We start from the raw sequence: 24509 nt of genomic DNA, 5'->3' as shown, positions 1-24509 counted from the left end.
TTTAACTGCATCTCTATAATTTGTCTAAACTTCCCCTTTCCCAAAGTCTCCTGATTAGTGTACTACTAACTACACTAAAAGAAACTTCCCAAGCAATAAAAAATCCCTTAGAAGCAAAAAATAAAGAATACTGAGTTGTCTCACCTCCCACTGACTCCCTTGTCAATATCTAGTAACAGAGGTAGGTTTTGTCTAACTACATGTAAGAAACATTCATACATAAAGAAGAAATATCCAAATCTTTGGTGCTGATATATTTTCACTTGTAACATGCAACAATTAGTGGAGAGGAGGGAGCAAAGACAAGAGGAAGAAGACTTTCCAGACCAAAACATTACAACCAGAATGCTTGACAGAGATGATGTGGGAACACTTTTAGGAATTAGTTAAATGTATCCCAAAGAGGACTTGCATAAAAGAATAAAATGATCCCTGTACCAAATGTCATAGTTACCTGTCCCTTGGAAGAGCTGTCCAGGCAAGGCTATGGGATGTTCCTGCTGAAATCTGTTGAATTGCAACTCCATCTAAACCACTTACTTTCTTTGGTTTAGTAATGGGGCCAGTAGAGTTTCCCTGTCCACACTGTCCCATTGAATTGTTACCCCAAGCATAAACTTCATTATCTATAAACATAAATGAAGTAGAAAAAAGCTGAAATACAAATGTTTCTGACCTAGAGGAGGATTATGTATTTTTACAGCTTATTCTCTTTACCGTGAGAAAGTGCCAAACAGTGACTGTCACCAATGGAAATGTCAACTATTCTGGTAGCCGCCAGCTCTTCAATGAGCTTGGGTCTGAGAGCAGTCGCCTCTGAAGAGCCACAGCCAAGGCAGGCCCCGCAGCCCCACGCGTAAACCTGGAGCAAAGCAACCACAGAACAGCTGCAGGTCACACCTGTGCTACTGCTGAGCACAGCAAACAACATCCAGCAAACCACCTGTACAAGGACTGCAATTACACTTTCAGCACAACGTGCACAGGACTTTCCTGACTGAACACACTTCTCATACAGTGTGCACTCCTTCCCCCAACCACTGAGGTGCCACAGAGCACAGCACCAGGGAGGCTGCTGCAGGAAAACGAACTGCTATAGTGAATGTCAACATTCCTAACCCCCACTCAGAAAACCCAGCACCTCTGAGCCACAGAGCTGAAGGTGGGGAGGGCCACAGAGCCGGGTTACACGTGTGGAAATGCTTATTGGATTACACGTACCCATCGTGCCAGGAAGGGCCCTTGTTTACCACCTCAACATGTAGCTCCAAGCTCTTCTGAGATTTTTCAGATTAGAAATAAAACTGGCAGTTAATACCTATATTCTAATATACATATATATTTAAAAAAACTATTAAATCTCTTAATCACCTGAGTTGGTTACTGTATTAAAAATGACAAGCATCTCGTTGCTTGTTTCTTGAATCCAATTTGATTTTACACCAGTTACATTTATTAACCTAAAAAATACTACGTTTTCTATGACTCAGCAAGAATCTTGAAAAGTGTGTCTTACATGACTCTCAGCACATTCTGAAATACTCTTGCGCATTAGGTACTTCAATCTCTAATCAAGAACTTCACTTCTACTTAAGTCCTAGTTGAACATTTTTTCAACAGTTAAAATAATAAATGCTGAGATCATGTGAAGCCAGACCCTCTTCACCAATCCCGTAATTTGAGTGAAACTTGTTTTGCCTACCTGGCCTGTTGATGTCAAGGCAAGCGAAGACTGACTTCCAGCGCAAACTTTTCGAATAAACATTCCCTGCAAGGCTTCTATAACTTTAGGTTTATATACTCTATTTGTATCACCATGACCAAGTTTGCCTGCAAAGGGAGGAAACACAACTGGAAGGTATTTTCAATGGATAGACAACAATTAAAAGTACCCCAAAAGAGATTTTTTTGGATTTCCAAAAATGTCAGAGTGGATTTTTAAAATTAAAACATATTACAATTTCTATAAAACCTATTCTCTTTCAATTACAGTAATTACAGACTGAAGAAATACATATTTGTTATAGTCTATTTTAAAATTGAAACATAAATCCCAGGCAATTTATATGCAAGTTTGTAGGACATAATTAGCTACTGTCATATTGTGAGTGAGCTTATTTGAAAGTCATCAACACAGCATTTTTTCCAGAACTGTTCATCTATTCACTGACTTTTCTGTGCTGTGAAACTCCTCCCCTGCTGAAAATCTTTTTTTTTTAACCCTATAATCTTCCAGGTGAACTTCAGATACTGTATTTAGATTTTTTTAAGAATCCCTTCCTTGAACAACTACCAAATGACAAATAAAAACCAGAACCAAACTGCAAGGAGTACTGACACTAGGAGGCAGATGGAATAGTACAAGAATTACTACCAAAAACATTTGTTTTACCCACCATTGTCTCCTCCTCCAAATGACCACACTGTTCTCCCATCTTTGGACAGAGCTATCGTGTGTGAACTGCCACAGGAAACCTCTCCTACGTTGCTAATATCTTTTACTAAAGTTGGAATGTTGCGGCTGTTGCTGTCACCATGACCTAAGGAAAAAAGAAAGAAAAGAAGCATTGTGTTTTTGTGATGATTAAAGTCCTATATCTGTTTTGCAATCATAAGATTTTGCAAATTCGACGTGTATTGCAGTCATCACAAAGGATGATTTCTGCCAACTTTTTGGAAAGATTCATAGTAAGGTTTGGAAGACATCTGTCATAAAGTTAAACATGAAATCTTTAGGACATACTCCAGAACACCTGTTCATATCTCATTGCCGTTAAAATTTATTATTATTTTCTACCTAGCTGAAAAGAAATAAAAATAATTGCTAGTACAACGGCCTTCAATACCAGCTGATTAGGTAGCCAGACGTCCCATCACTGGGCAGCAGGTATCCTGCACAGCACAAGGAAGCTCTGATAAAGGCCCTCTGTCCCCCCCATCCACACTGCTCAGACTGAACAGATCAGCCCCTCAGCTGCCTTTAGGAAGACACATTTCTAACAGGTCCTTTCTGCAGAAACCAAGTACATTACTGCTAACACCTACTTCATAAAAAGTTTTATTTCTACTAAACTCCAGAAAGTCTGTGGACACGGAAGAAAAATGGAGAACAGAGGAAAATTGGTATCACTGGTATCCATAACTGATTAAATATTAAGAGTGTCCTATAACGCAATGGAATGTTACATTCAGCTACATTCTAGAACTCACCACTGTACACTCCAAGACCCCCAAAGGATGTCAAAACTCCACAATAATCTAAAATTCAAGGAGACCGTTTCCACAACTCCCACCAAAATGACAGTTAAACTTTAAACAGAGCTCTTTTCTTAACAACAGGGATACACTCAGAACTTCTACGGATTCCCCTGAAAGCTGTGACTGTCGAACACTCTCCTCATCTTCCACCCCTGCCTCTTGCTTGCTTTCACCCCTCTATACTTGATGATTGTGACATTTAAAGAAAACAGAAGGGAACTAAAGCCCAACTTGAAAAAATTTTCTATGCAAAACCTGTTGGTTCAACTGAACCCGCTCAAGAAGGGCAGTTTTACACCAGGCATAGCAGCTCTACAGCAAAGATGACGAAGTATACAAGTGAACTTGAAGGAAATAGTAATACAGGGTTTCTTGTTTCAGTTAAATTTAACTTTTTAGATGTATTAAGGTAAAAGAACACTAACCATTCTGGCAAACTTAGCATCAAGTATCCTTATTAGAATCAGACCCTTGATATTATTAGCCAGATTTCAAAGAATCATTCTACCATCACACTAGATGAGGCTTATCTAGAATTTCAGTTTATTTTAAATGTCTACTGTTTTTACATTCCAGTGACATTAGCAACAATATAGTCTTAGGAAAGAATAAAAGCAATTTGCCTCGAAACGAAAAATCTTTTAGAAATAATCTTTGTAAAATTAACTGAATTAAAAACTTTTTCAGAGCCTCAGCACTTGTCAGCTGTACGCACACACCTGAGTACATGTGTATGTGTATGCAGAGTGGGTAATTAGAGGACAAGGCAAACAGATGTATAAAATCATTACTAGACACAGGAATTTTTACAAAAGCATCTCATGAAATTTTCAAATTACCTAATCTTCCGAAGTCTCCTTCTCCCCAGGTGTACAGCTCTCCATCTTCTGTGACAGCAGCACTGTGTCTGTAGCCCGCCGATACACACACGACCACCTACGTTACACGCATAAAGAAAGACGACGATTTTACACAAACCAAGTGGGAAGTTTGAAAGCTTAGGAGAGCCAAGTTTCAGAAGGAGTCTACATAAACTAACTTGTTCATTCACATGGATCAAGTACACACACCACCTTTGCAATCTTTTCTGTTTATTTGATAAGGGGAAATAAGTACATTAAAAGTTTATATGTAAAACTACTGATGATTTACTTATCAAGCAGATTTAGCATCATGATATCCTAGTCTTAGAGGAGAAAAAAGCAGCACCAGTGGATGTTTAAGACACTAAACAAGCTATACGTGAAAGCCTTGATGTTGGAGCTAGCAAAATTGAAACTGCAATTCAGCGAAAGCCCCTGAAAAAGTTTGACTCAAGGCTATGAGAAGCTTTCCTGACAATGCCACTGCCCAAATCACAGGCCTACAAGCCACCATAAGCTCTAGTGTTTTGTTGCAAGCAGATCCAGCCTCAAACAGAAGTCTAGAAAGAACACAGAACTTTTTCTTAGTATTTTATCTATTTCAAACTTTACACAACATCCCAGCTGAACACAACAAAAACACGTGCTCCGCTACACAAAACATACCTTCCCTTGCAGAGGACCCTGAATAAGTTTGGGATATTTCTGAGTAGAACTATTTCCATGTCCCAGTTTTCCGTAGTCACCATCACCCCAGCTGAAGACTTCCCCTTCTGTTGTAAATGCTAAAGTGTGACCATCAGATCCTTTTGAGGATGACACCTTTTTAATAGACCTGTGAGGCTCAAAAGTCAATTTTTTCAATGTGGATTGATTGTTGGAGTCTCCCAGTCCCAGTCTCCCATAGCTGCCTTTTCCACAGGCTCTAACAGAACCATCCGTAGAAATGACAAATGTACAATATTGTCCAGCTTCAATCTACAAAGAGAAAAAAGGATGTAACAGAGAAATACAGAGATTAGACAAATCCAGAATTTACATATAGGCCTAGAAGTCTGTATTTTTCAACAGAATTTCAGGTTTCTTCATATAAAATGATGTAAAAACTAAATATGACACAATGTTAAAATAATTTTGATTTCAGCAAGCAATATTGGAAAATATGTTACAATTAAATCTATTTTCATAATAGACTAAAGCATATAAACAGTGATTATTTTATTTACTTGTATGTTCTCTTTAGACTGTAGAACTTGTGCTGCATTCAGATCTCCAAAATTCATGGATGGAAATATTAATGCTTTAAAAGCAAAAAAGACAAAGTAACAGCTTGATAAAACACTGTAGGTTTTGCTTAATTTTAACCAGTACCAAGCGGTAACATCCCAAAAATAAACCAAATGCTAAAAATCCACTCACTTGAGACTATAAACTTCAATCACGTGAACATCAAAGAAATAAGATCAAAGGTTTTTAAGAAAATAAGAACTTGCCCCTATTGGGAAGTCAGTGCTCAGCTGAGGAATGACCCAACAGCAAACAGACTAACACAGAAATCATTCCCTATAGGAATCTTAACACCTCAGAAGTGCAGAGCAGGTTCCATCTGATGCATAAAGGCACACCAAAAACCAGCCCCAAACAGTGGGCCACAGCCCTGTTTAATGGGAATGAATGTCTTCATACAGATAATCCTACCACAATCATCAAGTGGAAGGCTAGGTGGAAAAATCACATCAATTTGTTGTATACAGTACTGTTTAAAGAGTAATACACTCATTCAGATCATGCATTCTGTTCTTGTGTATTAGTCTTTCAAATGTTTTGAAAGTTTTCTGAATGCATAAACTTGCTTTATGATGTCCAGTCCTGCAACCCATTGAAATATAAAATACATCAGTGACGTCCATAGAAACAATTCCAGAAAATGCACCTAAATTGTCTAGTGACCAGAAAGTGCTTTTACTTAAGTCAACACTGCAAAGCCAATATAGTACCAGAAAAGCAAACTATTATATTCTGGGTCATGCATCAATAGAAGAGCTCAGCTGCAACTGCAGAATCTGTGACTGAGAGCAGAAAGAGCATGCAGACTGATTTTCAGAAAGCTAATTAAGGTTGCTGTGTCAGCAGCTAATCCAGTTTGGAGCTTTAAACTCGGCAATCTCTGGTGTGAAAACCACCAGTGGAAAAGAGCATGGAGTGGTTAAGACACCTTTTAACCAACAACTAAAAAAAACAAACAAAACAAAAATAAAAAAAAAAAAATCCACCAAAAAACAAACAAATCAAAACCAAAACAACCCCACCAAAAAAAAACTACAGGCAGCTACACTTGTCTCCACAGAGCAAGCCAGGTAATTCAGTCATTCTTGTTACATGGATATTTATCTGTGCCTGTCACTAAAACCAAAACAGAATGTTTTTCCCAAGCATCAATAAAAGCAGTGAGATCTTGTGTGGTCAGTCCTGAACATCATTCATTACAATTTGCTTCATTACAACTTGACACTCAGAAATGAAGTACTATTTTTCAGTTTCATCCTGTGACTATGAAGCTGCTGAATGTTACATAATGTACCACTAACAGTTGTCACTCACCGTCTGCGCATCAGAAAAGCTTGGAGCAAGCTTGGGTTGGAGTATTTTCTCTTGAGTTCCTTCTACCAGCTGGTGACTGCTGTTACTGCCCCACACGTACACCTCACAGGTCTCTGACACAATGGGAGCATCGCCCGTTTGAATGCTGTCAGGGCTGGCACATGTCCTTGAATAGTCTGAGGCCATTCGACAAACCTGTTCAAACAGAGATTTATTACACAGTAGCATTTTATATTTCTTCCTATACAGTCACAGTGTTTAACGCAGCTTTAACTGCCCCTCAACACGGTAACTGTCTAAAATACAAATCACCACAACCGTATCATTAGCTTGCTGACTAATTAGCCTAACGACTTTGTCTCACTACATCTTCGTTTTTCAACCTTTTTTGCACTCTTTGACCCCAGAATAACTACACCCACATGTGCACACCAATCACACGTGTGAGGAGGAAGTAAACTACAGGAACTTAAAAGTTTTTTTCAAGACATACCTCTTCAAATAAACACAGAGCTGCCTCATACAGAGAACATAAGCCATCTGATGTTCTGGTTGGCTCTCTCCATTGACTTCGATCAGCAGATGATCCCTGCAATGTTTAAATGTTGTTATTAGGAGAAATACCCTTCTAATACAGCAACAGTCCACCTGAACAAAATAATTAGGGATTCGTTCTTATCGCTAAGCAAAAACGAATGGCTCTTTCTATAAAAGCATAAGTACACTACCTCTCTCCTGAGCTGTGACACCTGCATACACTTCAGGAAAACAAAACTGTCACAAGTGCTAGTCCAACATTCTTACTGATTCAGTTTAGGGAAGGTATCTGAGTTTGGAGTTAGTTTCTCCCAATACTGTTTCATAATGAAACACATGTTATTTGTGTGTAAAGTGATAATTATTTTTAAATTACTAATCATAAATAATTTTATGTTTACATATCTTTCAGATTTTGGTCTCTAATTGTATATATAGCCCAAATCCAACAGCAAAAAAGCTGCCCATCACAACATTTATACCAATTCAGATACTGCTACTGCCATGCTCTTCTCATGGACCCCATTCTTCAAAATATTTTTTAGACCTTTTTTAGAATCTTTTTTAGATTTTAAAGTTTATGTTTATTAACAAGCAGTACAAACCTGAAAGAAAAGTATGACCACTTGAGGGAAAAGGTCATTTCCTGTTTCAGTCTGAGCACCATGAGACAGAAGCTTGCCACAGTTTCTGACTGTGTACTGTGCAATAATTTCATACCTTGAAAAGCAATATTCATCTAGCACTAGCAGTGAGCACTCAGTATACAAAGCAATGTGCCACACTTCCAATTTAGCTCATTTTCTATCACATTAATTTCTGAGCATCAGCAAAACTGCTGAACATCCTGAAGATGAATAAGCAGAGGCCTACGTGAATGGGGGAGAAGGAATGTACAATAAAAGTAACTAATAGGAAACAAGGTGTATTGCAGAACTCTGAATTTTCTAACTTTTTCTGCTATGAACTTAATTGTACAAGTCCAAGTGGATCAAGCATGTCCTCGATTCTTTCCCTGAAGTTAGAGAATAACACCAAAATGACAACACAGAGACTGTTTTGCTGTTTCATCTTTACCTATGAGGAAACAGGTGAGCAGGAAGGGAGAGAAAGAGACGGTGAGTAAGAAAATATGGGGGGGAAAAAACCACAAAAAAAGCCCCCTTTCTAACATATTCAGCAAACTGTCATTTGCAGTGGAGAAACGACTCAGTTAAGAATGCAACTACATTGTAATGCAGAAAATTCAAAGCTGGTTGTACCTACCAGAGATCGTCGCATCTGGGTCAATATACTCATAAAGCAATCAAAGCTGATCATCCCTTCTGGACTTTGCAGTAACTTGGTTTTCTCCATGGTGTTTACTACGGCTGAAGCACCTAAAGCCATTTCTATCCATTCAAGAAGGTATCTCAAGGCACCTCGTTGGGCAGCCAAACCAAGAAGCAACTCAGAAGCTAATCTACGACCTAGAGTATCTGCCCCAGAGTTTGGAATAGTTACTCCTTTAAGAAAAGTTGTTACTTGTGACAAACAGTCCAAACCCATCGGTGGAATCTTGCTTTCATTTGCTAGAGATAAAGGTGGTAAAGAGCTCACAACTTCTATTGCAGTGTGGATAACATCATTGCAGAGACTGAGGCCAGGTCCTGCCACAGGCATCATCCAGCTTTGTCTCAGCAGTGCAAATAACAAGCTCAATCCAGTCCGAACTCCCATTTCTATGAGCGCGTCTGTGCTTGACCTCGGGCGTTCACTGACAGAGTGCACATCTGTGGATCCAGAACTGCTTTCTGGTGAATGCTGCTGCTGTTTCACCTTACCCTTATCGTGGTATTTATTAGAAAGTGCATAGAAGACACGCTGTAGCACAAGGAGACGCTTTCGAAGAGCTCCAGCAAACGGAGAGTCTGAGCACACCATCTTCGCCAGTGCCAGCTGGCTGCTAAGAAGGGCATCCAAGTAGTGGTCCTGTTCATCACTAGACAGAGATTCCCGCTCAAAATCTGGTAACTGAGGTCCCTTGAGGCACAGAACCTGCTGGGGCAATGGCACTACTTCTTTATTGCTAACTAACTTAGCATACAAGACAGAAACGCCCTCCCTTGTTGCAATAGATTCACTGTCTTCTGTGATCCATGAGCTGTTCAGGTGTTCAAGCCACTTCAGCTTCACAGGTGGGACCATAGCTGCCATGCTGGTTTACTTCTTTGCCATTAGTCCTGAAGATGAAAAAAACTGTCAATAGGTCATGCAATATTATCTATAGATCTTATTACTTACAGCAGGACAAACCCAAATAATCCTTTCAGAAGGTAAGCAGCGAAAGATTCACCACCAAGAATTACCAGTTTCACCATTTGACCTATATGCATGTGCATCTTACTTAACATGATGTAAGAATTTCAGTGTAAGTCAGCCTGCATTTTCTAAATCCATATGCACAAAAATTCACATAAAGCACATTTAATTCTGCTAAGTGACATGAACAGCATTTAACAGATAAGGCAATTTAAGATTTAGATGTCAAGAACCACAAAGGTGCAGGGCTGATAAGCACATCTCAGCACTATGATGATTTATGTCTGCAGGATCATCCATGTAATGGTATGATATTTCGCTATTTTATCCGAATAAAGGATCATAATTCCTAAAAACATACACTGAGTTTGAAAAATTTCTCACATACAAGAACACAGACTGATCACCAACAGCTGAGTCCAGGGTTCTTCTACATCTATGTCTGAGAAAATTCTAAAAATTAACAAATTAAAAGAATATTCTGATCCTAAAGACACACTCCAGTTTAATGCCGGTAGCATTCAGAACTCCAGTTCTTCAAGAGGACTCTTGATGCCAACTCTAAGTTTTGCCAAGGTGGTTTATAGCTTAATATGCAAAGAGGCTTCCTCAAAGTGAGTGTTTCCAAACTGCTGCTTCTAAAAGAATTTTCTTTAAAGTAATGCTTTACCTCCTATTGTACAAAACAGATGTGTTTAACTCCTGTTTTATAATCATTAACCTTGGGTTACACAGGTTCTGAATGATTACTGTCTGTTCTTTGACCCTGTAAGTCCTAACGCATTACAACTTCACCCAAAAGTACTACGATTCCCTGAAGGAGAGTTTTGTATCCTCTGGTAGTGTGAGGCCTATTTGATCTAATTTCAAATTAAACTCCTGGGGTGGAGGGAGTCTCTGCCATGCAGTGAAAGTCAGGGCTGCTGCCATGTCATGCTTGTGGGACAACGGGTAACAGGCAGCGCAATTTGGTCTTCGTTTTATCTTGACATTTCACACCTAAAATCATAAATTAAAAACATAAACTACTACAGTTATTCTGCCAATACATCTGCCAAAAAAGCATACTGTGTGCTATTAAGCACCTACTTTTATTTCAGCCAAATTTTCCCTACAACAGATTAAAAACCTTCAAAAAGGCTTTACATGAGCCTTACCCAAGTAGCTGCTGTTGCACTATAGCAGCCTCTTACCCAGGTCTGTCCCACAGAAACTGGAGCCACAGCTGCTAAGTACCATTCAGAGCAGGGAGCATTCCTTGCATTTCATACAAGACACACCTTCTGTCTACTCACACCACAAAACTTCCCAGCAGCTCAGCCTCAAAGTGACACAGACAGGTACTATTACACCCAGGACCCTGTAGACTAAGGAAGAGCGACACTCTCTCATTTGTCAGGAAGTATTTGCTAACTACCATTGGATCCTAACAGAAACTGTAAGGCCAGTAAATGAAAACATCCTTACTCCGGTCTTAGGTGAAGTTTGTGCCTTATCAAGAGGTAAAACATGGGGATGTAGCTCCATAAGAAGTTCCCAAAAAGACTTATTCATGGGCTTTATGCTTTCACCAGCTACTCTTTCAGAAACTTCAAAATGTGCTCATGTACCTCAAAGGTGCAAGTACTGCTGCTTTTCCTGAAAACTGATAGATTTTTTCCCTCCTGCCCTTGTATGCATCTCTAAAAATAGAGACTGGAGCTTGAAGCGGAGCCCTTAGCAGTGCCCTACTCTCCTTCTGCAGCTTTCAGAAGGAATCGTTGGTCCACCTTGGAAATAGCATTCAGTTTCAGGTGACAGGCAGAAAGCTTTAACCAGACACTGCTCATAATCCTGGAAATGCTCTCTGAATACAAATGTCTGTGTCTCTGCATGTAACAACGACAGATCACCGCAGTTAAGCAGAAACCAGGTAACAGTTACACAGGGTATAGGTAGGGTTTATTTCTTCCAGCTCATTGCCACAAATACAAGGTTTGTAATTGCTCCAGAGCCTCGACATGAACATCTGAGTTCTTTTTAGGGCAGGCAAAAAGGAAATACATTTGGCTTTGAAAACTCAAGTGAATGCTCACTGCTGTTTCACTGTATTTGACCGCTGCAGGGTCAGGTGAACATGTGGAAGGCACCAAGTGTGCAGGGTGGGCCAGTCCCACACACTTTCTGGACATGCTGATCTCACAGCCAAGCACAAAGGCAGAAGCCAGAAACATGTGACAAGTGACAAGTGGAGAAAAGAACTTTTCTCTCATCATCATAAACCTGTAACCATCTAAATGTATAGCAATAGCTTTATAAAACTATTTCAACACTGGAACACTCAAAACGCTTCAAACTAAAGTCCCAGAACTTTCTGGGATTTACATTAAACAAACAAACAAAACAAAAAGTCCAGCTCATCTGCCCTTATTCCTTCCTTTCTCCTTTCTCCTCCTGCTCCTCAGGGTGGGGGAAGAAATGAACCGTGAGAATGTGCAACACAACTTATCTGCCATATCTTTTAGAACCACAGTTCCTGTTGAGGAAATCACCATTTTGGGGCAGTAAATTTTTGCATGTATTTTACTGCTGCCTATTGGTAAATGAAATAAAATGGGACTTGATAGCTGAACAAAGATTTCAACAGTGTTACCAAATGTAACACCTATTTAAAAAGCTTACTCCAGGAACAGTGGAGGAAAAATGCCTATATCAAACCCTAAAAGCCAAGTTCTATTTATCCAGGGTGTAGAATCTTTCTTTCAGAACAGCAGTGGCAGCAACTTGAGCTGCACAGAAAGACATGTGAAGGTAACTAAGCCTGCCTTCAGAGCTTGTTCACCCTGAGAACCACAGCCAGTGCTGCACCAGAACTCAAGGAAAGGCTCAGGTTCATCAATCCTCTACTGGAATAAGTGCACAAGCACAGGGAGAGCTGCTGTTATCCATCACTGCACTGGACACCAACTGCTGTTTGCTCCTCTTACATCAGATGAAAGGCAATGTGAGGAAAAGAATTTGAAAATGAAACCTGTGAAAACATAAGGAATATATTCAGGGAAGGCATCTGCCTAAGAGGAGAGTAGATCATTTAAATTATGGAAGAAAATATTCTTAAGAGAGGACTCTTTTAATGTTACAAGAAACATGGAAATTACCCGCAGCAGAGACAAAGGTTCTTTTTCCTTTTATCAGTCCACTGCTTTAAATGCACCCAAAAGTGAACCTGTAACTTCCAAAGCTGAATCCCACTGCAGACCGATTGTGTATCCCCTGATTCTGCCTCTTCAAGCTCAGAAGTCAAAACCAGGTATTGCTGGTTTGTTCATGGTTTTGCTTATCATATAAAAACCCACACCACACAGCCAAACTACCACTGAGATTCTAAGCTCAGAATCAAGTCTCCACATCCTGCAATAACTAGTAAGCACAGACAGGAGGTAAGAGGATGCATTTCAAATTCAAAGAAATCAACTTACAAGCAGCCCTAGTGATTGTGAAGCCATAATAATTCAGTGATTGGCATGCATTTCCACACAGCCAAGAACTCAGAAAGAAAGCTGATGACAAAATTCATCACCCAGAAAGAAAGCCGATGACAAAATTCATCACCCCTTTATCCATTTATTTCTATTTATCTATTTAGTTAGATGATGATTTTTAAGAAGTTTTTGATTAGATGTGTTCGCTGCACTTAAGCCAAAAAAAAACCAGAAGACAAAGAGCCTGCAAATGTTTGTCAGCAAGACAGAGTATACACTAATAATAACTGATACACTTAAGATCTTCCCTCTTGAGAAAAAAAAAGGAAAAAGAGGAAAGTTGTCATATTTTAGGGAAAGCATGGAGTCTTCAGTGGCCTAGCAAATAATGTTGAAGAATTTAAAATATGCTGTGTTATTGAAGAGTTTGTTTTTTCTTAAATAGGAATCAATTCAGCCTGAAACCACCAGCTAGTTTTTACAGGTCACTTAAAATATTAATTTTTGTGGTGGAAGCTTGCCTACAATAAGTAATAAATTACATGTATTAAAAGTGTGAATGGCCTATTGCAAGTCATTATTAAATGCAACAGACAATTGGGCATATTAAAATTAAAATTAAGTTTATATCAATAATGAAACAGGCCAACCAGCCAATCCTCTCAGAAGAGAAAAACTGCAATTTTTTTAGGAAAAAGAACTATTCCCCTATCTCAAACAAGAATAAAGTAAGAGACTGGAGACGCATCTAACTACATTTACAAGTTATTTCCATGAAACAGAAATAAATTATGAGAAGATAAACTATGAATGCTGTTCCTTCTTTCTCTCTGCCACCACAGCAATTTAATCACAGAAACAGAAAGAGGAACTTGATCTTGTCATTAATCCAGGCTTGCTTATTTCATATACACAATACCAAGTCACTGACTGCATGGATGACTAGCACACTCATGTACAACTGACCAGGAGACACAATGAAATAGCTATTCCACCACAAATATTCCAGGATTTTTATTTATACATGCATACATGCATATATAGAAATATATATATATATCTTTGTATTTATATTAGATACTAATGTGTTTCATGTATATGTGTCTGAAACACAATTATTTATTTTCAAAGTGGAATAATTCTTCCAAAGCATTTCAGTCAACATCGAAGTGAAATTATCAAGAAAATTCTGTATAATTTTTTTTTTGTGTTTATATAAAGTGACATATATAAGGTAATATGGGACTGAGAAGTAAGAGTAGATTTTCCAGCCACTCACCACCATCTCCTAAATTAGCTACGGAAAGAGATTCTTCTAGAAAGGGAACAAAGGAAACCCTAAAGATTTCTCATAAATCCACTTGGTTGGCTCAGACATGAAGACTGTCAAACCTCTAAGAACAAATATTTTTTTTCAGATTTTTACTACAGCTTCAGGAAACCAAGAACTTTTTAGGTTTTAGGTCTTGTCACTTTGAGGTAAGTGGGACAGCTTTGATCACCTTCAAATGCAAGAATAAGAACTCACGAGGGGGGGAAAAAAACATTACTAAAGAAGTTAGTATGGGAAATTCTCAACTTCAACACAGTCAAAGGAGTGAGGACTTTGGAAACTGCCCCAAATACTCCTATATTCTAAGGGAACAGGGGGAAATGAGAATAATTTACAAAGGACTTCGGCATGGGGTTGAAGGTTGAAGTCTGTAAAGTTGTAAAGTTCCTGTTTCTGAGTCCAGCAGGAAAGACAGGTCTTGGACAGAATATACACAATTCCCCAAAGGAAATTCCATAGTCTTCCCTTTCCATGTCAGCTCAGAAATTATGGGAGATACTTCAATGTCACGCAAGAACCACCTCCACGCAGCCAACAAATTTACCCTAATATAAGTAAATAGGAAGCTCCCTTCTAGGGTTTGGATTTTTAAAAATGCTTAGAATTTAAAAAAGCTCCTCAGAAGTTGCTCTGTGTAGATCTATGAGAAAGATTGCTGGAACAATTTCAAGAAAGGTGGAGATTGGGCAGAAGCTGTACAGTGCAGCTACATCACACTGAAGCTCCTTTGGAGGAGATCAGGAAGATCAGGAACACCTCAAGGCAATTAAAGAGAGGTAACAGTGAATTCCTGCAGGAAAGTATGTAAGTATGAAAGTCATGACAAGAAAAAAATTGAAGGATTTATGTTTTGTTTTAAAGAAAGTTGTAGAAAAGATCCTTAAAAAGCAGAATTATTACCTAGCTGATTTAATTAGAGAGTGTAACAGTAGTCTCCACACAAAACATGTTCTGCTTTTTCAGTCCTTAGCACACACACTCAGCTTATCAACAGACAGAAACCATCGAAACGTGTAGAAGGGAAGATTTCAGGGCCCTTTTTTTTTCCCCCCCAAAACATCATCGTCTCCAATGGATTGGCTCTACCTCATTGCCAAATGCAGGTAAATCACTGGTATTCCAGCAAGAATAACGGAAGTCCATAGATAAGGAGGAAGAAGGTGCAACTGCTGCTCAGGCTGTGAAAAGGAAAGTATGAGCAATCAGCTCAGAAATGTAGGTATATCTTGAAGCACAGTGATTTCCCATTGCTTGTACAAACCTGAATCTTCCTGCTTAATTGTTATTTTACAGCTTTGTGCTCTGCTCCCTGTACAAGGTCCAAAGAAGTGAACATTGTAATACAGGGATAAAAAGAAAAATTCATGGTACATAAAGTGTTGTCAAATGAACACAGCAAACAAGGGCAATGTATTTTAGCCTAGTGTTTAAGGCAGGCAGAACTACTCACAGTCCATGGAGATTCTCAAACATATCAATTGCATTAAATTATCTACAGTACCTTCAATTAGTATGAAGAAAATCCATTTTCCTAAATCAGTGACACTAGCACACACACTGAAGATACAACAAGGACAGAATATGACAAAGCTACATACTACCAAGTTTTTCTTTAGCTTAGCCTGACTACAGCAGAAATCAAGCGCACGCAAAAACAATTATTCTGACAGAAGCCAAGTGCTCAGGCTCTCAGAACTCTTACCAAGGTAGCTGAAAGCTTTATTTTCTGCAAAGCTCTTGAAAAACTGCACCTATAAAGCTGTAAATATTCTATGGCCTAAAAATAAAAAAGTTTTCTCAGAGGAAAAATAAACCTCACAAGCATTCACTCTCTCCCTCTCTGCAATCAGCAATTTCAGCAACCTTTGTCAGAAGCTGACTACATTTATTTTATGGGAACCTAACTACAAAAGCTTGTTACACAAGACGTCTGTCTATACAGTCAAATCACAGGCAGGAAACACCAACATTAAATACGAAGATCTGGTTGTGAAACTGAATTCCGCTGCCTGCCTGCGATGTTGAACCGCACACATGAACAGAGCTCTTCGCTGTGTGTTCATTGACAGTGAGCTTCCTGGCGTCTGCAACAGCTCCATTTATTATTTTCAACCTGAGAGACTCTCAGAGCACCTCCTGTGCTCAAGGTCCCTTCAGCCTGATGTCACTTGGGTGGTTTCTAAAAAGGAGTAGAAAATTTATTATTTCAACAGATGGCAGCCGGATCACACTACAGCTCTTGAGATGCTGCTAGAGCAGTTAAAGCTTTGTTTGCAACAGTGAGAAATTAACTTCTGTGATGGGTCAGAAGTATCAGGAAACTCAGGAAAGATTTCACAATCAGAATAATAATTCTACAAGCTCATTAAAAATAAAAATCAATTAATTCACTGCAAGTGACACTGACTACTGAAGAACTTATTCTGGGATACTATTTTAGGTAATTTTTGATAAAGTAGAAGTTCTGAGTTCATTGCCCATCACAACTCTGGAAAAGCTAATTTGCTTAAAATATGACAGAAAACCTAATGTAATACATTTCTATTTACATGCTGTAATGACAGTATTACAGCTGCATTATACAAGTGGAATCTCTTCAAAGTTTCAACGTTTCAGTTTCTCAGCATAAGCACTTAGAACTCTTTTAAATTATTTTTTCATTCAAATACGTGCAACGTTCTTACCAGTAAACCAAAGTCTTTAGTCTGTATCCAAGACTACTAAATTATTTTCTCAATGTTCTGTCAAATTCCTAGCCCCTACAACTCCAGAGCTGAATGTGAAATTCAAGATGTGGCTGTACCTTTATTTTGTGCAACAGAAGGCCTGTTCTCTGGTTTTGCCAAGTTCCACTCCTAACAGCTCCTGGCGTTCCATAAAATGACAGATTACCTTAAGTTTTTATCATTCCAGTCTCTCATACTTCTTACAAAGAAGCCACAAAGTCCCAATAAGAATCCTGCTTCACGTGCTGCCAGCTGGTGGAGTGCAGCAATTTTTGCAATCCTCATTAGAATTTTACAATCTGAAAGTGCAACTAAACTGAACCAATTTGCTTCCTTTTTTTCCTAAATAAGGGACTGTATCTACAGGATTTAGCAGCAGGTATCAGAGCTCCAAACATTTACAGCCTTTTACTTCAAAGATGATTTAGAACCCAAGAAGATATAAAAGTAATTAAAATCCTGCCTTGTCACATGCCAAAAATATGAAATGCACAGAAATGTAAAACCCACAAGACATTTCATATGGCTTATGGCAAGGGGACAGACACTACGACAGCTGAAACCAACAGGACAGAATGTTGCCTAGAAGAGTTATCTGTTCAATATTTCACTAGTGCCAAAAAGCACTGTAGGTCACTGTACAAGGCAGGAATCTTCAAACGTTCTTTTTGGCCTGTCCATGTAGTCTGGACACACTGTCATGAGAGATGCAAGGTGAATGGAATCTATCCAAAACGGTCACGGGAAAGAAAAAAAGATAAATTTGAACGTGTTTGCACTGCAGAGAAATTACTACAAATTCACAAAGAATTGAAAGCAAAAAATGTTCTCAGACACAGGGGAAAAAAAATTAAAAAGGCAGCAGTGCTAGTAACAGGAGATGGAGGGTAAAACAGCAGAGAAAAAATAAGTTGTGGTCTCTTACAAATCTGGGATAGGAAGCAAGGAACAAAATAACTAACCCAGAAAAAAAACAAGCAAGAACAGCAGCTACAGCAGATTGTCCTTCACTACTGAAACACTACAGTGAAATACACACCAGCATAAATTCATGTGAACATCTGTCTCCACTGAGAACAAGGGCCAGTATCCTTCCTCCTTGTGCTAGCCTCCTGCTCAGCATGTGAAAACTAAATGAACGCCATAATCATTCAGAATAAGATTAATTATGCAAACAACCATCAACTTTTCTTTCCAAATACTGAATTCCACCTAACTTTAAATTTGTTAAGTAAGCCATGGTAAGGTTCTACTTGATATTCTTCCAGTTTTACTCTTCCTACATTTTAGGTTCCTGTGGGATTATTTATTTATTCATTATCAGGTATAGTATTGAAACCAATATAACCCCATGCTTTCAGCTGGTCACAACTGCTTACTCCAAAAATCTTTTTGGAGACAGACTAAAGGAAGACAAAGTTATTTTTAAGTTAATATGAAATTAAAGCTTTTTGCCCTTTTGCCTTTAGGGTTTAAAAAGAAAGTGATACAAAAACCTAATCATGGCTTCTCAGTGTAAACCCCTGGGGGCTGTACAAAATCTACTCAAGCAGAGAAGAAATAAAAATTATCATTATTGTTCAGCAGATAGACTTAGAAAAATCAATTTAATCCATTACTTCTTCAGATGCTTTAAGGTTACCAAAACAAAAGCTAAGAATGCAAGGCGCTCCACATACACAATCATCAAAAGCAGTTAGTGAAGAGGAGCTGAGAAGCAGAAATTCCCCATGTATCAAAACACCCCAACAATTTCAGCAAAGAAAGGTGCCTGATCTTCCATTGGAAAGGGATGAAAACTACTGTGAGGTTTTAGCACTACCACTCTCCCCAAAATCACTTGTACTTCTACTGTACAGACATTTTCTTGCAAAAACTACAGCAGTTTTAAAGATGCATTTACTAGAAATCATGACTCGAAAACTCAGCAACAGACAGGAGAGCGTAAAATGTACAGACAGTCAAAATTCAACCACATTCCACTTTCAAGTTAGCTGTATGTAGGCAGAAAGGTGGACTGCAGCCTTCAGATATATATAGATAGATAGATATACACATATATATACATATAGATAGATAGATAGATCTATATATCTACATAAAGGGGCCGTATAAGAGCAATGGAGCGATGTTTTCAGGGCCTGTGGTGACAGGACAACAGGAAATGGTTTTAAACTGAATATGAGTGGGTTAACATTGGATATAAAGAAGAAACCTTTCAATGAGGGTGGTGAGACACTGGAGCAGGTTGCCCAGCTAAGTTGTGGATGCTCCTTTGTGTTAACACTTCCTGTTAACATTTGCATTTCTTGACTCAGAGAACTCCTATTATAACTACTGGGAAAAGAAACTTCTGTTGCGTAAATTCACACATTTGTAAGGAAATGTTCTGAGGCTGAAATTTCAGTATTAGCTAGTCCTGACAGCAAAAGAAAAAACTGTTACTAGTAAGGAGGACTCAAACTGCAGGCTCTTCTTTAAGCAGCAAATTAATTCCAACTTCCAGCAGAGAAGATGATTGCTTGAGCCACCTGAACATTCTCCCAAATAGCTTGGTGACATCAGGTCAATCACAAGAGGCCAGGGAATATACCGAGCCAGTTCCAAGGTCACAGTTACACTTGCTGTTGATGGGCAAATCCTGTAGCCACTGGGCTCCAGACCGGCTTTGTTTTCTTTTTCGTATTAAGAATTTGCAAGGGTCACTCCGAATGACTCTAATGCACAGCAAGCAGCTGCAGCACACCGGCAGTTATTTCAAGCAGCCCCGTGACAGCAGAGCTTCGATTTCTGAGGGCTACTTCAGATGTTTTTTAAGAGCTAACACCTACTAGATTTGAATGTTCCACTTGACTGTCAGTCAGTACAAGGGAGACAGACAAAAAGAAACCCTGGCAGCAATTTCAGAGTTTGAGTGCTTCTGAGAGCCAACCACGGCAAACACAACCAGCACGGTACTCACCATTCACTACCACGACTTTGACAGCAGCAAGTCAAAGACAGCCAGAGAGAACTGCATCCTACTTTTCACTAAAACACACCAGTGCAAGATAAAAAATCTCTCAAGTTACACCAACACAGGAAGATTAACTATCTGTACAGGATCTAAGGCCATTGCTTTGAAAGGCTCAGGGCTTCCTAACAACCTATGACCAGAAACCAAATGCCTGCTCCACCAAGCCTACCTAAAATCATTTCTGTCTCCATTACTTATTTTTAAAATGGGAATGAGCGCATCTCTACCCCATGAGTATTACAAGAATAATATCATTAAAGCAGAAAGAAAAACTGGAATACTACGTGTCTTATCTTCTTAAACATACATCATTTTACTACTCAAACACAAATATTACTGCTAATTTCATACATAGCTTTCCCCATCATCAAAATGGTCCTACTCCAGTCATTACTGATAATTTAAAATATTAATAATATTAATAAATTAAAATATTAATATGCTTCTGCAGAGCACCCCTGTGCAGTTTTCTTTGAAAAATAAATTTTATGGGTACCCCAGATTTGTAAACTAAAGGCAAAACCCAACAAAGATCTTTAATCAACTACTACCTATTTAATTCAGTTCCGAAACAGCAGAACAAGTTTTCACTGTTTAACTATTTTTCAATTCACAGATTAAATGAATAAAAGAATACTGTGTTAATATTCTTACTATTCCAAGCAGTCTCTTGGCAAAAATAAGTCAAAGACTTGACATCCCTATGCTTAATTAACAATTAGATAAACACCTCCGTTACACAGTTTCCAAAAAAGATTTCAAGACTCCCACTTCCCCTTCAACTTACATCCTTCCAACCCCATAAACTCCTTAGTCTTAATGTTCAAAGAACAAAACATACATGACATATTTAAATAAGAACACAGGAGCAGAGAGGAAAACCTCACTACAGGTTTGCACTCAGATACAAAAAGCTTTAAGATGTTTCATTTTAAAACACAACCACTGTGATACAGCCACCTAACAAATCCCTCACAGGTGCAAGGCTACAGGAGACTGGCAATGCCATTCTGTCCTGTAGCACAACACTGTACAGCTTTTCATCTTTCACACAAAAAACAGATTCCTCTCAAAATGGGAAAGCAGCAGTAGACTGACCAGGCACACGGTCTACCTTTCCAGATTAAATACCTATTATAATTTTCCCCAAAACTATGTGAGACTTAACCCTGAGATCAGAGTCCTCCACAGTCCCACACCCCAGTGGAGCAGACGTGGTGTATATGGGGTGTCTAACAAGCAGCATTAAACTCAGCAGATGTAAACGGAGGTTTTTTTATGAAATACTAGCGTGGAATACTCCGCTAAACTACAAATCTGATCAACCTCATAAGATAATATACACATGTACATATGGAGACACATACAGGATATGTTTACATGTATATAGAGCGCACGGTTCCAGCTACAGGAAATTACACCACTCAGGAGGAAACAATCAGCTTAGATATGTGGCAACAGAAATTAAAATGTTTCAACTGCACTAAACCTCTCCTCTATACTGTGAAAGGGAGAGGGCATAACAATAGGATTCCGCCCTTTAAAAAACATGAAAAGCAGCTCGTGTACAGCAACATCTCAATGAAATTAACCATATGCAGTTAAAAAAACCCCAAAACACAACAACAAAACACCTACTAGGACTTCACTTTGAAATACAAAAAAAAATCATCTCTAAGTATACATTTAACGTTTCAGTATTGCAAGCAAGAGCCAACAAACATGCCATGGGAAGACGGTGCAATTCAGATGACAGGTCTGGAGATACAAGGAACACCTACCTACAGTCATGCACACAGTTGATGAAAGCAAACATGACAAATTTCAGACTGAATTTTGTGACACCTGCCGGGTCCACCTGGGATGCACGTAGCCAGAGATGCATTTAACATTTAGAGGAAAATGCTCGGCCACACTATAACAGCATTCATGAGGTTCATAGGGAAAAAGCACAGGCTCCGAGGACCTCAGCCTAAGCACAATGCAGAATTCGTACAGTTTATACCGCTTTGAAAGGCACAAAAAGCCCCCGCGAAGGGAGAAGAGCTGCCGGAGGACGCCCTTCCTTCTCCCACCCTCAGCAACAGGGCAGTGACACCTGACCGGCCCCACCTGCCTCCCCTTTTCCTCACGGCCGCCTGCACCTTCCCTCGCTCCCGGACGCCCGCGGCTGTAGCCGCGGCCCCGCGGTGTCGTCGGGCGGGGAGGGCGCGGGGAGAGCCCATCCCGGCCCTGGGCTCGCCCAGGCCTCCCGCCCCTGCCCGCGCTCCTCGGCCCCGGGCGGCCGCGCGCTCACCAGGCAGCGGCGGGGGGAGGCGGCGGCGCTCGGCCCGGGAGCCCCGCGGGAGCGGCGGGGCGCGGAGAGCGCGGCGCGGAGATCCCGCCGGGAGCCGCGTCCTCCCGGCCCGGATTGTCACAGGGAAAACATGACGCGGGCGGGGAGCCGCCGATCTCGCGGGGCTACCGCGCGGCTCTCGCGAGAGCGCCGGCCGCTCCCCGCCTCCGCCTCCCGTGCGCGGGCACGCGCGGCGCGCCGCCGGGGTCGGAGCGGCGGCGGAACCTGCGGCGGGAACGGCCGGTCCCGGCTAAAGGACACCGGGAATGGAGACGGTGCCCAGACACTGGGGTCTGCTGCAAGCGTGGGGAAGAGCACGCTAATGCTTTTGCGTAAAAACGACCGAAGAAACGGGTCTGGGAAATGAAGCACCTAATGTAGGCCGGGATCCTGATGGAATTGATGTACTGGACAGTCAGTGAAACAAAGAGAAATGGATGCGGGGGCAAAACGTGCAGAAAAGGCAGAACTAATCACATTAGAGGACAAGCGGGAGTATATTAAAGTGTTTGCTTAAACAAAATGAACAACAAATAGTGAAACAGCAAATAGTGAAACTGTCACTGAGGAATGAAATTCCAAGTCTGGAGAAGGATAAAGGATGCAATGAACATTGTCACAGGCTTCGATGGTGGCAGCAACAACAGCACACCCAGATGAGTGAGGCCACAGCGGCAGCAAACATCATAGTGAGAAATCTCAGCTATACCCACATGAATTGGTAAATCCATACAATATTAGGGATGTCATGGCTGAATCAGTAGACATTCGCAGACTAAGTAAATGGGAAAACTGACCAGAAGCAAGAGGAAAACTCTGCAAGAAGGGACTGCCTGTGTTTGAGTACATCAGCCTAAGTCAGGAATACAATGGAAGCTTACAAAGATTAGTGATGTGAAATAGCTGAACAGGGAATCATTGCTTATGCTCTTCCAGTGCAAGAGCTAAAAGGTAATAAGAGGAAATAGTAGATGAAAAATTCAAAACAAGGAAAACAATTACTATTTCTTCATTCACATATAATTAAGCTGTAGAACACCTTGATGCAGGACAAAATATAGTAGAAGTTTACCTGGACTCAAAAAGAGACTGGAAAAATACAGGAAAGAAAAAAAATCCATCACTTTACCAAAGACATCTCCTCTGGCTGAAAAATGCCTGGACCCACAGAAAGCCCTACAATATTTGGGGACACTTTCCTCTGTGCTTGCTCCTGCCTTTCCCTCCCAAGGCATGGGCTGATGGCTGGCTCAGACACGGTGCCAGTGGATCAGCAATCCCATCCTTATGTTCCTGTCCTATAGCCTATGTTTCCTGGATCTCTCCTCGTTAGCCTTAATGCTTTATTCTGAGTTATGAAGTGTTGGGGGAGGTCCCTAACGGTAGAGCTCAGCTCCCTGCAGGGACTGTTGCATTTCATGACACAAGTTCCAACCAAAACTGGACTAAATGTCACTGACCACTTTGGAGACACATCCCAGGCATTGATGGCTTTTCATTCTGTCCCCTAAAAGGCAACTCAGGGATGCACAGCGTTTTGCATCAGAATAAAACTCGAATGCCTCGCTTTGAAAAGTCTGACCCAACCAAGCCAAAAATCACAGACTAAGATAAAAGCCTCTGTTAGCAATTTACCCATGTAATATCAACCCAGAAGATAACGGTCAAGACAACCCATTTTTGTTCAGTAAGTTGTTAAGATTTTTTTTTTTTGTTTTGTACCTCTAACTACACCAGCTAATCTTTTGTCTAAAATCATAGTCGAACTCAGCTGTGAATGAGCACCTTCTTTGCTGAGACCACCTATGCTAACAAATACCATCAAAACAGGGGTAAACTATAAAAACATTTTAAAGCATTCCTTAAGTATTTCAAATATGTCAGCTACGGGATGCTGTATAAGAAATAAACTTTTAAAAAATTAACAGATACATGAAAACACATTCAGTGCAGAACGTCCAGCAGACCTGCCACTCCACAGAAGAGAAAGAAGAATAAACAGACACACTCAGCAGTATGTGCTCTTCTCCATGATCACGTGTCCCACACCCACACACATTAATCACAACATGAAGACA

General features: G+C 40.0%; 1 protein-coding gene across 1 annotated transcript in view; it reads right to left on the bottom strand.

The window, feature by feature from the left end:
- Positions 1–24509, bottom strand: part of HERC1 (HECT and RLD domain containing E3 ubiquitin protein ligase family member 1) — a 96056-nt gene that overhangs the window by 59142 nt on the left and 12405 nt on the right. Inside the window, 9 exon segments of the mRNA XM_038147620.1 lie at positions 455–626; positions 718–862; positions 1703–1830; positions 2397–2540; positions 4098–4194; positions 4788–5099; positions 6723–6917; positions 7216–7311; positions 8526–9481. Of these exon segments, the coding sequence (XP_038003548.1) occupies positions 455–626; positions 718–862; positions 1703–1830; positions 2397–2540; positions 4098–4194; positions 4788–5099; positions 6723–6917; positions 7216–7311; positions 8526–9455 (2219 nt within the window). The 5' untranslated portion in view covers positions 9456–9481.

Source organism: Motacilla alba, chromosome 10 (genome assembly GCF_015832195.1).
Source record: "Motacilla alba alba isolate MOTALB_02 chromosome 10, Motacilla_alba_V1.0_pri, whole genome shotgun sequence".
Classification (NCBI taxonomy): domain Eukaryota; kingdom Metazoa; phylum Chordata; class Aves; order Passeriformes; family Motacillidae; genus Motacilla; species Motacilla alba.
Note: the sequence above shows the minus strand (reverse complement) of the source record. Positions and strands in the feature narration are given on the sequence as shown.